Source organism: Neofelis nebulosa, chromosome Y (genome assembly GCF_028018385.1).
Source record: "Neofelis nebulosa isolate mNeoNeb1 chromosome Y, mNeoNeb1.pri, whole genome shotgun sequence".
Taxonomy (NCBI): Eukaryota; Metazoa; Chordata; class Mammalia; order Carnivora; family Felidae; genus Neofelis; species Neofelis nebulosa.
The window spans coordinates 7,220,625-7,235,909 of record NC_080801.1 but is presented as its reverse complement, the minus strand read 5'-3'; the positions used below and the strand labels follow the sequence as shown (position 1 = coordinate 7,235,909).

Genomic DNA, 15,285 nt, shown 5'->3' with positions numbered 1-15,285 from the left:
CAGCATCCTTTCTTGATTAAAAAAACCAAAGAAAGTTGGGTAGGAGGAACATACCTCAACATTATAAAAGCCATATATGAAAGACCCACAGCAAACTACATACTCAATGGGGAAATACTGGGAGCTTTCCCCCTAAGGTCAGCAAATTGACAAGGATATTCATTCTCTTATTGTTGTCGAAAACAGTACTGGAAGTTCTAGCCTCAGCAATTCTATAACAAAAAGAAATAAAAGGCATCAAACTAAGTTAGAAAAATGTCAAACTTTCACTCTTCACAGACGAGATGATACTCTTTGTGGAAAACATGAAAGATTCCACAAAAAAACTGCTAGAACTGATACGTGAATTGAGTAATGTCACGGGATATAAACTCAATGCACAAAAATCAGCTGCATTCTATACATCAATAATGAAGCATCAGAAAAAGAAATCAAGGAATAGATCTGATTTACAATTGCACCAAAAACCATAGGATACCTAGGAATAATCCTAACCATGGCAGTAAAAGATCTGTATGCTGAAAACCATACAAGACACAAGGTTAGAAAACATTCCATGCTCATGGATTGGAAGAACAAATATTGTTAAACTGTCTGTACTACTCAAACAATCTATATATCCAATGCAATCCAGCATTCTTCACACAGCTAGAACAAACAATTCTAAAATGTGTATGAAAGCAGAAAAGACCCTGAATAGCCAACGTAATGTTGGAAAATAAAATACCAAAGCTGGAGGTATTATAATTACGGACTTCAAGCTTTATTACAAAGCTGTAATCATCAAGACAGTAGGGTACTGGCAGAAAAACAGACACACAGATCAATGGAACAGAACAGAGAACCCAGAAATGGACCCACAAATATACAGCCACCAATCATTGACAAAGCAGGAAGTATCCAATGGAAAAAAGACAAATAGTGTTGTGTTTGCTGACTAATGTTGAGCAAACAGTGTTGAGAAAACTGGACAGCAACATGCACAAGAATGAAATGGACCACTTTCTTACACCATACACAAAAATAAATTCAAAATGGATGAAAGACCTACATGTAAGACAGTAACCATCAAAATCATAGAAAAGAACAAAGCAGCATGTCTTTCACCATGACCGCAGCCAACTCCTTACTGGACATGTCCTTAGAAGCAAGGGATACAAAAGCAAAAACGAATTACTGTGACCTCATCAAGATAAAAACCTTCTGCAAAGCAAACAATCAACAAAACTCTAAAAATTAAAAAACAGTAATACTCAATGACACAGCAACTGCACTACTAGGTATTTATCCAAAGGAAACAAAAATGCCTATTCGAAGAGCACATCAACTCCAATGTTGATATAGCAGCATTATCAACAACAGCCAATTCATGCAGAGTCAAAATATCCATTAACTGATAAATGGATAAAAAATGGTATATATATACAATGGAATATTACTCGGCCTAAAATAAAAATGAAATCTTCCCATTTGCAAAGATGTGGATGCAGCTAGAGAGTATTATTCTAAGGGAAATATGTCAGAAAGACAAATACCATATTATTTCAATACATGTAGAATTTAAGAAAGAAAACGAACGTCTAAAGGGAAACGAGAGAGACAAATGAAGGCACAGACTCTTAACTATAGAAAAACTATCAGTTTTCAACCTGATGGTTATCACAAGCTCAGAGCCTGTAGCCTGCTTCATTCAGGTTCTGCATCTCCCTGTCTCTGCCTTTCCCCACTTGTGCTGTGTCTGTCTCTAGAAGAGAAACATTAAAAAAAAAATTAAACTTTTGGGGCACCTGGGTGGCTCAGTAGATTGAGCGTCTGACTTTGGCTCAGGTCATGGTCTCATGGCTTGTGGGTTCAAGCCCTGTGTCGGGCTTTGTGCTGACAGCTCAGAGCCTGGAGCCTGCTTTGGATTCTGTGTCTCCCTCTCTCTCTGTCCCTCCCCTGCTCGCATACTCTCTCTCTCTCAAAAATAAATAAACATTAATAAAAATATTAAACTTTTAAAAGTATTAAATAAAAAAGATTTACAAAAAGAGTAAATTTAACCCATATTGTAAATAGCAAACACTGAAAACTGTGAGATATTAATGAAAGACATTGCACACATAAATAAATGGAAAGATATTCCAGGTTCCTGAATTGGAATGTTAATACTGTTAAACTGTTCATAGTTCAAAAGCAATCTATAGATTTAATGTAATATCTATCAAAATTCCAATGGTATTTACTTTACAGAGAGAAAAACCCTAAAACAAAACTGCAACAAATACAAATAGCCTCAGCAATCTTCAAAAAGAGCAAAGCTACAGGCATCATACTTCCTGATTTTAACTGCACCAGAAAAATACAGTAATAAAAACAGTATGGTACCAGCATTAAAACAGCATATAGATCAACATAACAGAATGAAGAGCCTAGAAATAAATCTTCATATATCAAGTCAACTACTATTTGAGAAGGGAACCAAGAACACTTAATTTCTCAATTAAGAACAGACTCTTCAATAAATAGCACCAGGAAAATTGGATACTCACATGCAGAAAATAATGAAACTGGAGTCCGTTCTTACAACACTCATAAAAATTAACTCAAAATTGATCAAAGAATTAAAAAAAACAAGACCTGAAATTATAAAACTAATGAATGAAAACAGGGAAAAAGCTCCTTGACATTGGGCTTGGCAATTATTTTTTTAATGACACCAAAAGCACAAGCAACAAAAGTATATTTAAAAAAGGAAAAGAAAATAAACGAAATCCATTAGGACTACCTCAAACTGAAAAACTTCTGCACAGCAAAGGAGATATTCAACAGAAATGAAAAGCCAACCTACAGGATGGGAGAAAATATTTGCAAACCAATGATCTGGTAAGAAATTAACATACAAAATAAACAACTCCGAAGAGAAAAAAGAAACCACACACACACACCTTATATTAGAATGCAGGCAAAGATTCTTTTTTTTTTTTTTTTTTTTTTTTTTTAAATTTTTTTTTTTTTAATGTTTTTTATTTATTTTTGGGACAGACAGAGACAGAGCATGAACGGGGGAGGGGCAGAGAGAGAGGGAGACACAGAATCGGAAACAGGCTCCAGGCTCCGAGCCATCAGCCCAGAGCCCGACGCGGGGCTCGAACTCACGGACCGCGAGATCGTGACCTGGCTGAAGTCGGACGCTTAACCGACTGCGCCACCCAGGCGCCCCAAGATTCTTGAATAGACAATTTTTCAAAGATAACCAAGTGGCTAACACTTGGTTATAATAATAACCAAGTGTTATTATAAGTGCTATAATAATAACACTATTATTATTAGCTTCACACTATTGAAAAGGTACTCAATATCTTGAAGATGCAAATCAAAACCACAATGAAATGTCACTTCATACTGGTTAGAACAGCGATTACCAAAAAAACGTAATAAATGGTGACAAAAACGCAGAGAAAAGAAAAAACCCTTGTACTGGTGGTGAGAATGTAAATTGGTAAAGCCACGAATGAAAACACTACGGAGGTACTGGAAAGAATTTAAAAACGGAACTTCCATATGATCCAGCAATCACACTTCTATGCATATACAACCAAATGAAATGAAAAACAGGATTTCAAAGAGTTATGTGCACCCCATGTATATGATAGCCAAGACACAGAAACAGTATCTATCCATCACCCGATGAATAAAGATGGCGCACACACACACACACACGCATGCACACAAACACAAAGGAAAATTATTCGGCCACAAGAAAGAAGGAAATCCTTGCCATTTCTAACAACACAGATGAACACTGCAGGCATTACGCTAAGTGAAATAAGCCAGACAGAGAAACAGTGTATGATCTTACTAAATGCGGATTCCAAAAAAAAGCAGAAAGCACAAACAGTAGAGTGATGGTCACCAGGCTGTGGGTCTGGATGAACTCAGAAGATGTTGGTCAAAGGACACAAAGTTCCATTTACAAAATGAATAAGTTCTGGTGATCTAACGTTTAGCATGTTGACTAAAGTTAACAACATATTATACATTTAATTGTTTTCAGAGAATACACCTTAAACGTTCTCACCACAAAAAAACTGTGACTATATCACAGAATAGAGGTGTTAACTAATGTTATAGTGGGAATTATTTTGCAATACATAAATGTATCCAGTCATCACACCTATACATGAAACCTACACAATGTTACATATCAATTATATCTCAATAAAGGTGGGAATGAGGCAGGGAGACACAGAAATGAATCTGTTCCTTCATAAAACCAGAGAACACTGGCAAAAACTATCAAAATCCATTTTATCAGAATACACAAATTATCAAATGCTTGCAATAGTCTGAGAGTTTATACATGGGTAAAGAGTACAAATTTTTTAGTGTTTTACCTTGTTCCATTCCCATCCCTTCCCCCAATTATGTGTAGCCATGAAAACCACGATACTAGCAGCAACTGGAGAGAGAGAAAATGTGTTTGGACTGTCTGGTAGTTCCTGGAAATTATGACTTGTAGGGCTTTTCTTTATTTTATATTATCAAGAGTTCATTCACTATTATTTTTACCCTGGGGGCTTTTATTAAAAAGTAATCTAGCAATTTTATAACATCGTAATGACTAACTGGTAACAGTCAAGGCAAACAAAACCAAAAGACCAATAACTTTAAAAGGAAAAACTCTGGCAGTAGATAGCTGTAAGACAGTTGAAAAGTCCAACATATTCCTGAGAAACACAACAAGCACATGCTCAGGGCTCCGTGTGTGCGTGTGTGTGCATGTGTGCATCTGTGTCCATGTGTCTCAAGATAAACTTGAGAAAGTCCCAATCACCCAGCTTTGACTGACCCTGAAATTATGGACAAGTATGAAAAAAGACTAAATCAGAGTTGTCAATTGTCTGAATGTTGATTGTAGGCCCCCGAATGTAGAGTCTATATACAAAGCCTGGAAGGCTTATTGGTTTTAATTAAACCTCATTCCAAACATGAACTGTCCACAAAGCTAATTATTTAACATGCACATGTAAGAAAAAAATACAGACTATACAACATTAGTGCAGAAAAGATATTTAAATGAACAAAAAACAGCAAGAACAAACTCTGGGAAAGGAAATCTGATCTCCTATCTTGCTACACTGTATTTGCAATTTCTAGTTTCGAAAAAAAAATATTATGAGATCCACATAAAAAACAGTAAACTGTGACCCATAAACAGTCAACACAAACTGTTGAATAAGTCCAGAAGTTGAATTTAACACTTTACCTCAGCTTCTAGAAATATGTTTAAAGAAACCATGTCTAAAAATATTAAAGAAATCATGAGAATGTCTCACTAAACAAAAAAGTCAATAGCAATAGGTTATTTTCTTAATGGAAATTCTAGACATGCAAAGTAGAACTGACTTCAATATGCCTCTTTCTACAGTGAACAGAATCATACAAAAGATCAACAAGGAAAACAAAAGACAAATATAATAAAACTAGATCTAAAAGATATATACAAAAACTCTTCACAATGACAGAACGAAATCACTCACAATTTGATTAAAAATATATCATCGTGAGTTTCAACAGCTAGAAAGCTCAAGGGCTACAGAGTGAGCCTGTGCATAGTCAAAAAGCTGAGATTATAGACAGCAACTATTATGTTCTTTTGTAAGTTCTCATTATCAAATTTATAGCATATACTTATATAAGTTTGCACTGTAACTACTAACTACATTTCCTCCCACAATTAGACTAAGCCTTTTGGAAAGTAAAGGTTTATCAGATGCTTCCCCTATAATAGGGCTCCTCAGACATGGATTTCAAGACCTTTAAATTTAAAAACAAAACAAAACAACAAACAAACAAAACCAAATTGATGATGGGATCCCAACAGAACAGTATTAAATTTTTGTTCTGACAAGAAAAATTTTACCCCTAGTAAAACCCCACCATATGTATACTATCACTCTCATTTCAGAAAAGGTAATTTTAAAAATATACTTAAAAAGGGAAGCTCACAATTTAGCTTCACAAGAAAAACCATACAATCTCTGCATATCTTTTCATTTCACATCAGTATTTCACAGGCTGGTATTTGGAAACCATAACACATGACATACCTAGCATAATGCCTAGAATATAACTGGCCTTTAAACAAATGAGAACAGAATAATCTTTGGTATTTATCCAAACTTAAAAGAGAGTATTTACAGCATATTACATTTAAAATAAAAACTATACATAAAGAATATTGAACCAACCAGTCTTCTCATAATATACATGTTTCATTAACATACATGGGAATTATTCTGAATTAGGAAAATACTAATGTCCTGAACACAACTGGCCGGTAATAAATTTTGATGATTCAATGGTGAGCAGGCATAACTGGCTAGAACCAATCAAACATGTCTATATTGTATCTTCTAAACATTTATGACTTATTAAATACAAGGACACAATCAATTTAAGCATATTTGTTACCTGATAGTCTCGAAGACCCACCAATATAATGTCTGAGGTATTTATCCAAACCTATTAAAAGAAAATTTACTGCACACTATATTTAATCAAAAACAAGTAATATAAAGAATGCCAAACAGTTCTTCCCACAAAAAAAATTCACCCGTTTGGAAAAAAGTTTCTATTAAGAATTAGGGAAAAACAACAATATATACATTCATGATTATTTGTATAAATAAACATACTTATGAAACCAAAGTTATTCTAGTTACATGTAGCTATAGTATACTAGGAAGAAACTACATTAACGTTGAGTTAGTTTCAAATTTTCAAACTTAGGATGTTAAAATATTAATAATTTTATTTCAAGTAGTCTAGAGTTTAAAGATTTTAAAGGAATAATCATTTGTGTCATGAAAATTAAGAGTTTTTAATCACAAACTACTCCAGTGGTGTTCAATTATTCAAAATATAAGAAAATCAGCCATCCACATTAATAGTCCTTCTGTCACCAGTCTATATAAATAAATATAGGCTCTACACCCACCATTTATTTGTAAAACAATGTATTAACACAACAAAAAAAAACTGTTTTAAATCATAAAATCAGGGATGAAGGATTTTTTAACCAACATGATTAATAAATATGCCTGAATTATATGATGAGGAATTAAACACTATTATTTAACATTGTCCAACTTCAAACTTCCCTCATGTTTTTCCCAAGCTAAAATCTACTCAAAGGAATATGCACTATACATAATTAGCAGTCTCTTCAGTTTTCTTTAATGTTAAAACAATTATCTAGCTTTTTTCTTTCTTTCCTGGTATAACATATTTTTAAGAGTATAGGCCATTTGTTTTGTACATTGGATCTGATTGTTTTTTCAATAGTACAATCAGAGTATTTCTGGCAGACAATATAGAAGAAACAGGTAACTCTTTGTATATAAAATCTTCTATAAGTTTATCAAGGATCTAATTTTGCTTAATTACAATGTCATCTAAAAAAATTATACTTTGAAATCTTAAGGAACTGACAAAAATAAGTTGCTTGACCCATATGTATCTAAAGTAGAGCCATTTTTTTTAAAAGCAAAGTATTAAAGTGATCCAAATCTCCACACCTACCTTTTTTCTCAGTTTTCCTCTGATATGACATAATCTCTTCACACCATCAAAACACATAGCTTCTAATCGTCCATTTCCCAACATTTTAATTACCTGAGCATACTCTTTGGCGGGGGAAGGGGAAAGAGTATTAGGTACTGTTCAATTTTTGTTAAAATGTAACAAATGAAATTAGCACACAAGTGATCATTTTACTGCTAGACTTAGATCAAACTAAATTTTTTTAAAGAATTAAGCCTTGATCAACAAAAAGTTTAAATATTCTACCATGAAAGAGTTCTTTCAAGGTGATATCCTAACACATCTAACAGACATTAATATATCTGATGTATTTTATTTATACTCAAGCAAACTAGAATACACATTTTTCAAACAATTTCTATAGCCTCTTCAGCTATGCTTATCTACTTTACCATCTTATTTTTAGAGTAAGTAAAAGCCTACAGAATAAATTATCTAAAGTCATAAATCCCTTTTCCGTGATATGCTGTTTATTATGAACATTTTAATCATCTACCCATTTTGAGTAAATCTTCTCTATCTTCATGACTGGATGTTCTACATTTTAGACATCAAACTTGCTCATTCTACAATGAACATCATAATCCTGGCTTATCGGTTTCTCACATTTGGCTCCCCTTTCCTTCAGAAACTTCAGTAGTAAAAAACAGTAGGTTAGTTAATAAATTTTTGTTTACTTTTTAATAACTTGATCATCCTCAAGTTCTTATTACAAGGATGATGTTCCAAGAAAAAATGCCAAATGTTTAAAATAGTTACAAAACCAAGTGTCTTTAAGAAGCCATCTTATTCAACTGTTACTAGAAAATACTGGTAAGATAAGAGCACTAGTCAGTATGGAGCAATCTCTCCTAGATTTAAACAACAAAAGTGAAGCAAGAGTGAGAAGGAAAAAAATAATTACTATAAAAAATCTTCATACTACTAAAGTCCATACTAAGGAGAGTCTGGACTAATTTATAATTATACCAACAAACTGATTACACTAATTGAGGTTATGCAATGAGTCTCCAGTTCCTCAACATGAGAAAAACAAGAAAAAACAGGAAGAAAATGAGAAAATTGGCCCTGAAAACAAACTCCTAATGGAAGTAACAAAGACGAAGTAAGGCAAAGTAACTGATTTTGGACAGAAAACAGATTTTATATATACAATAAAAATAGTGACTTTCTAGTAGGTTGCAATAGCATGAATAACTCCACGGTTTTGTTAGAAAGTGCTGGAAATTATTGAAGCAATTCAAGAAATGTGAGTATATATTATACAGTAAATCAGAATCATTCAATAGAAGTTTTCCTGTTGATGTGAACATTACAAATCAAATTGAACAGAGTAATTCAAAATTTGAATTTCACTTCATTTAAATATAGCCACATATGGCTAGTGGCTAATATAGTGGACAGCACTAGACAGAATTGGAGAACACTATAATTTTTTTGGTTTTGTTTCTAATGATTATATTTCCTGCTGTACTTTTCATTTTCATGACTTATTTTACTACTGGAAGTATGTTTTATAACAGGATAAATGTTAAAGTTAAATTTCTTGTGATAATTCTGTAATTATGACAAAATAATATGTTCTTAGGAGATAAATGCTGATGTATTTAGGGCTGAAGTCTAACTATGGAATTAGATGTCTAAAAAAGTTTAAAAGTTTATGAAAAAATGTAAACACATACAGAAAACATATAAGCAGAGAATATTAAAAACCAGTGAATGTAGGTAAAACTGGATTGAAGTTATACTCCTATCCAACATTTATGAGGGTTTAACTTTTTTTCTTTAAATGGGGGTGGGGGGGGGAACCATCCCAGAAATATTCTAGCTCATATTTTGTATCTTTTGTATCCTTATTCCGAAAGAGTTCATCAATTATTCAGTTTTATTACACTTTACATAACATGCTAGCATCACTAAAAACAGAGGGCCCAAAAGTCAGGATATATTCCTCAAAAATATCCACGGTCTACTGAATAAAGCATAACATTGCTCACTTCTTACACTAAAGTATGACATTTTTATTAATAATATTCTAGGCTTAGTTTGCTCTAAACCATAAAATTCTCACAGTTATAACATGTTCTTCACAAAACAAAAAAACAAACCAAAAAAAACCCTGCATTTACAGAAATGCCAGCAATTAATCCTCTTTGCAGAACTAGATTAGAATTGGTTATTTAATAGACAAATGCGGGAGAGGTGGGGTACAGTACTATAAATGAGGAAAAGCAAAATGCTCAGGATTATGACTAGGATCCTTTTTCAGATTAGACTGAAATTCACATTACGTTTTTAAAAATGTTAATAAGTTAAAAAGTGTTACCTTGTCCATCCTCTTTAAACACCAATTCTCTTTTTTCAGATTCATTCTCATTCTTACCCCTACGCCTGTTTTTACCTCCTTTACCTAATTGATTTAAAAAGTGAATAAAATATTAAGTGTAATAATCTATATAATATTTTATACTATACTATGAAACAAGCTAAAATAAGGCTTATAAACTTCATAAAATCACTTAGAGAAAAAATTTTTAATTTAAACAAATACCACTACAACATTAACAGAATTCCAAGATCTTTAAAAATTTATGTATTTGGTTGCCTAAACAGTTACACTTTTAATTTCCCAAAGCTTCCTTTTTAGTCATTACCAAATTAACATATAATAAACTGCGACCCTTCTCTGACATTTGTGTATTTTTCTGACATAAGAATACACAGGAAAAAATCTCCCTTCTTAGAGATAACTACTAACATTTTATTGTCTATGCTTTCCAAATAGAAACAGGATCCCATACATTCACTTGCATAACCTATTTTAATCCTAGTCAACAATGGATAACCATGCACTGGGATGAACATTTTAATGATACAGTATAGTTAATTCCTTACTTTAAATACCTCTAATGTTTCACTTTTTAAATTATGTTGAAGATTTTTCTACAATTTCTCCAGATTAATGCATGCATTTTCTTAGCCTTCTGATGAGCTACAGTAATTTATACTCCCATAAGCAAAAAAGTATTCATTTGCTTTTGTTAAACAATACAAATGTTAAAAAACACAAAAAAAGTATTCATTTGTTTTGTTAAAAATTTAAAACTTCAGTTAACTATATTTTTCAATTTTTGCTTTGACTAAAGTTGAAAATATCTGAGTACGGTATTAACTTTCTTTCTTTGAGGCTTTCTATTAAATAGTGAAGGCATTTTTCATAGTATTTTATACCCATTCCAGAACATAAAGCACATGAGCAATCATTTCCAATAGGTAGGAAAAGGGCTGTGTTATTAATTAGGGACCCTTGGGAACAGTGTGAAACAAAAATTCACAACCCAAACAGAACTTTAAAATGTGCTCCTTGACCATTGTGTTACATATTAATCTTCTTCAATGCACCCAACCCTTCCCTAAGAGGGAGTCTCACGTTTTTTTGTCTTATGGCAAAAGGTGGATGGGTTTCAACAATTTCTTAATCCATCTGGATTCACTATCTTATGCATTCTTACAACGCATCAAAACTACTTTCCTAGAAAAGCAAAGGTGTTCCACACCTCCAATATTCTGTTTCATGCAGGTTAGGCCTCCCACTTTGTCAATTCAAAACACACTTATTCTTAAATCTGATAACCTGCGAAAGGTTTGCCTCAGAAAAAGGGCAGATAGAAACCTTTACTTCTACTTTGTTACAGGAAACAAAGGCACAAAACTTTGGTAAATTATGTTAAAATGTCTTCTGGAAAAGAGCGTCAAACCGTGAAGGGTTGAAAAAAAGTAAACCCCTGTAGATGAACCCATATAGGCATCACGGTTTCACCTACTGTTTAGAAGAAAGAGGTACTATCTTCAAAAATAATGAACTGTCCCCAAAGAAAGTCATGAAGAACATCTGGAGTCACAAAAGCAGGAATCATCCTTTAAAATTAAGACCCTCTCTTGTACAGTCCCGTAAAGAACAAAAAAGTCCAGCTTAGGAAACACTTAACCTCCAAGGAAGTCACCCCCCCCCCCAAAAAAAAATCCCTCAGACTCCGCGGCCCCTCTCACGCGAAGCCGTCGGAAAAGCTCACTTTGTCTCGCTGAAGGCCCTACATAAATAGCTTCGGCTACAGCCCGAAGTAACCGAACTGTACTCGCGAAGAGCGTCCCAGCTACCCTGCAGGGCCAGGTCAAGTGGGAAGGAAAAATGGTCACTGGGGCCTGGTGTCAAGTCTAGGCCGAGGACAGGGGTCAGGGAGAACTTTGGTCTGGCTATCCGCGGATTACCTTTATTCTTGGGCATGGTGGCGACTGCCAAGTCTAAGCGGTTCCAACGTCTTCCCGGTGGCGGTGGCGCAGCAACTACTCGGACGGCCGTGCGGGATGGCCAGCAGCCTGAAAGTGACTGACAGTTATTTGGACCAACCACCGCAGAGATGCCTCAACAGTGCGGCTGCGCGGTCAGCCAAAGGGATTAGGGCTGTTGACGTAGTTTTTCCGTGCCTCCGCCAGGCCCACACCTCGTCCCCCACAACTTCGTTTTACTGCGCAGGCGTAGTCTGCTGACTTCTTGGTGAGGAGGACCTTGGGTAGAGTTCAAAACAAGCAGTTCGAATCCTGTAGAGGCGGGGACCGGCAGCTGAAAAGAGGAATCAAGGAGTGAGCACGCCAGACTCTGGGTTTTACCTAAAGATGTTTTAAGCAAGCTCCACTGCTGACTCATCCAGAGTGGGCTACTTTCTGACTTTGTTATCTCAGGGTTTAACACGTTACTGACACATTAACTCTTACCTAAAATTTAACGGTATTCTCATGCTCATCTATTGTGGAGTACTTAGGAAAGGCAAGACACCCTTTGTGCAGTATTCTTCTTACTACTCTCTCTTTTTAAATTTGAGATACAATTGTACTACAAACTTGTGTAAGTTTAAATTTAATATCGTGTAAATGCTTTGAGATGTTTATATGTTGCAATATGATTATCACCACAACATGACCTAACACCTCTGTCACTAAACATAACTGTTACAGGTGGTGATAGCATTTAAGACCTAGAGTCTTAGTAATTTCAACTATGTAATACAGTTGAAATAATCACTATCCATGCATTAAAAAACTTTTTCAATATTTGTCTTCCTTGTCTCATTAAAAACCTTATTAGGACAGACACTATGGCTATTTCTCACCTTGACCAACAGCACAATATCTGAGAGGTACTAAATGCTAGATAAAAATAGGAAAGAAGAAAGGGAAAACTTAAACTCAGACCGTGAACCTAACAAATAGAGACTTAACTATATACCTGAAATGCCTATGCATTTATCGTATGATAAATTATCCTATGATATTATCCTATGATAAATTCCACTTGATTGTGGTAATAATCATTTAATATGTTGATACTGTTTTGTTTAGAATATCTGCATCCATATTGATAGCAGATATTACCCTGTAGTTTTCTTTCTACCCTGTCTTTCTTGGTATTGCAATCAAGAAAATGCTCACTTCATGGAATGGGTAATGTCATATTTCCTCTTTCATTTTTTCAATGACTGGTAGAATTCACCTATCTAGTAAAGTTAGATTCACCAATCACCAAGTAGAGCTATCTGATCCTGGTCTTTACTTTTGGGGAAGTTTACTACTGATTCACTTTTACCTTGTGTATCTAATCAGATTTTCTATTTCTTTATGAAACAGTTTTGGTAGTCTATGTTATTCAGAAATTTATTTGATCTAGGTTTTGTAATTTGTGGGTATACAATTGTTCATGTACTGTCATAATTGTTTTTATTTTATTTTGAAATGGAAATGAAAATAATCCTACCTAATTTATGAAGGTCAGTAGTAATATCCCAACTTTTGTTGATGAATTTAAGTAACTTGTGTCTTCTTTTTTTCCTTTCAATCTAATGTTGGGGAAATATAATTTAAGACAAGATCATATCCCAACCCAGATATATTCTCTATTGAGAAAATAAAGGAAAATCTCAGTAATATGGATTTAGGAAGCCAGAGAGGGAGCTCCTGTGCCCTGCCATTAATCATCAATTGCAATAAGTACCCAACAGGGACCTTCCAAGTCAATACTATTTTAACTATTATTTCACTATCCTAGGGGGAGAAAAATAGTTTTTTTCTCATCCTGCAGCAATAGCTCAGCCAGTGAGACAGTAACAGCCCAGCCAATGAGAAGGCACTATATGTTCAAGTCCCAGTGTAGTCAAGTGAATTTTTGTTCACAACAGTCTTTCCAAAGCCTGCTTGCTCTAAGAAAGAAAGTCCCTCTAGTCAGTGTTCCAGACTTGCCTATGGTGTTGCCACAGCTTACTTGCTTGAATTGCAATCCTCCTCTATTCCTAAATAAACATGACTTTGCTGGTTAGATAACAGGCAGTTTTATCTTCAAAGTTAACACCACAGGAGCGCCTGGGTGGCTCAGTCGGTTGAGCGTCCGACTTCAGCTCAGGTCCTGATCTCACGGTCTGTGAGTTCGAGCCCCACATCGGGCTCTGTGCCGACAGCTCAGAGCCTGGAGCCTGTTTCAGATTCTGTGTCTCCCTCTCTCTGACCCTTCCCCATTCATGCTCTGTCTCTCTGTGTCTCAAAAAAATAAATAAAGGTTAAAAAAATTAAAAAAAAAAAGTTAACACCACAGAAGTAGTCAAGAAAGAAATCCACTTTAATACTGAATTGTCATTAAACCAGAATATGATGCTCATCATGGGAAATCCACCAAGGTATTATAAAGACAGAAGGAAAGAGATTATAAAGGCAGAAGGAAATCTTACCCTTTCAGGTAGCCAAGTGGAAATAACCTATCACATATTTTCAAGACAACAACTAGTCATCAAGCAAGATGACTTTACAGTACCATTTGTCACAATTCATTTAAATGTGATAGTTAGGGCAACCATATGGGTTAGCTAGGCTTTATCTGGAATAAGAACAAACCTCTTGCCTTTATGACAGAGCAAACCTTTTATCTTTTGCAAGTTGGAGGAAAGCACTCACCAAATTAGGATCTCCCTCAGGAACTGGGAGATAAGAATGCTATCTCCCTTGACATTCAAATTCAAATTGACATAATGTCCCTTGACATTATTTCAAATAAATGGTTCCCACATTTCAAATAAATGGTTCCTACAAAAAACATTACAGGTTATAAAGTTGCCAAAACTTCTGTCTAGTTTTCAAAAGGTATATTATACATTTCAAAGAGAGGACAAGGGTCATAATTATAAATTTTCTAAAGTAAGAAAATAGAGAAGGAAGAAGTCTCTTTCTTTATTTTCCACAGGAAGAATAAAGCCTCTTATTTTTAATTTGTGTTTGTTCTGTACTAGTGTTGAAATTTGTAAAGGGAAACCTTGTAAAATGGAATAGGGAGGCCCAAAGGGGAGGCCAGAAGTGGGGGTGCTGTCAATGATACCATTCGTCATGAGTGACAGGAAGAAAACCACCAGAAGAATCCTCAAGGAGGAAAGAATCATTCAGTAGAGACCCTGACAGAGAAAATGTATGTTGAATCCATGCAACAAATTGACCAACTTTACAACTTAGCCAGTTACTGATACTGTCAACACCCTGAACTCTTGCTTTTATTCATTCGACTTTTGTTCAGAACTACCCCTCCCTTGGGGCGCCTGGGTGGCGCAGTCGGTTAAGCGTCCGACTTCAGCCAGGTCACGATCTCGCGGTCCGTGAGTTCGAGCC

At 34.8% G+C, this 15,285-nt stretch overlaps 1 protein-coding gene across 10 annotated transcripts in view; it reads right to left on the bottom strand.

The window, feature by feature from the left end:
* Positions 1 to 12,005, bottom strand: part of LOC131503504 (eukaryotic translation initiation factor 1A, X-chromosomal) — a 124,115-nt gene extending 112,110 nt beyond the window's left edge. For 9 of the 10 annotated variants that reach the window (XR_009257453.1, XR_009257451.1, XR_009257454.1 and 6 more), the window contains exons 1-4: positions 11,857 to 12,005; positions 9,914 to 9,997; positions 7,567 to 7,670; positions 6,457 to 6,507 (exon numbers count right to left, since the gene is read on the bottom strand). Coding sequence is in view for 4 of the 10 variants with exons in the window: in XM_058714962.1 (XP_058570945.1) it covers positions 6,457 to 6,507; positions 7,567 to 7,670; positions 9,914 to 9,997; positions 11,857 to 11,872 (255 nt within the window). In the remaining 6 variants the exon portion in view is untranslated. The remainder of the gene's footprint in view (positions 1 to 6,456; positions 6,508 to 7,566; positions 7,671 to 9,913; positions 9,998 to 11,856) is intronic. The other variant, XR_009257456.1, reaches the window with a different exon arrangement.
* Positions 12,006 to 15,285: the final 3,280 nt, after the last annotated feature.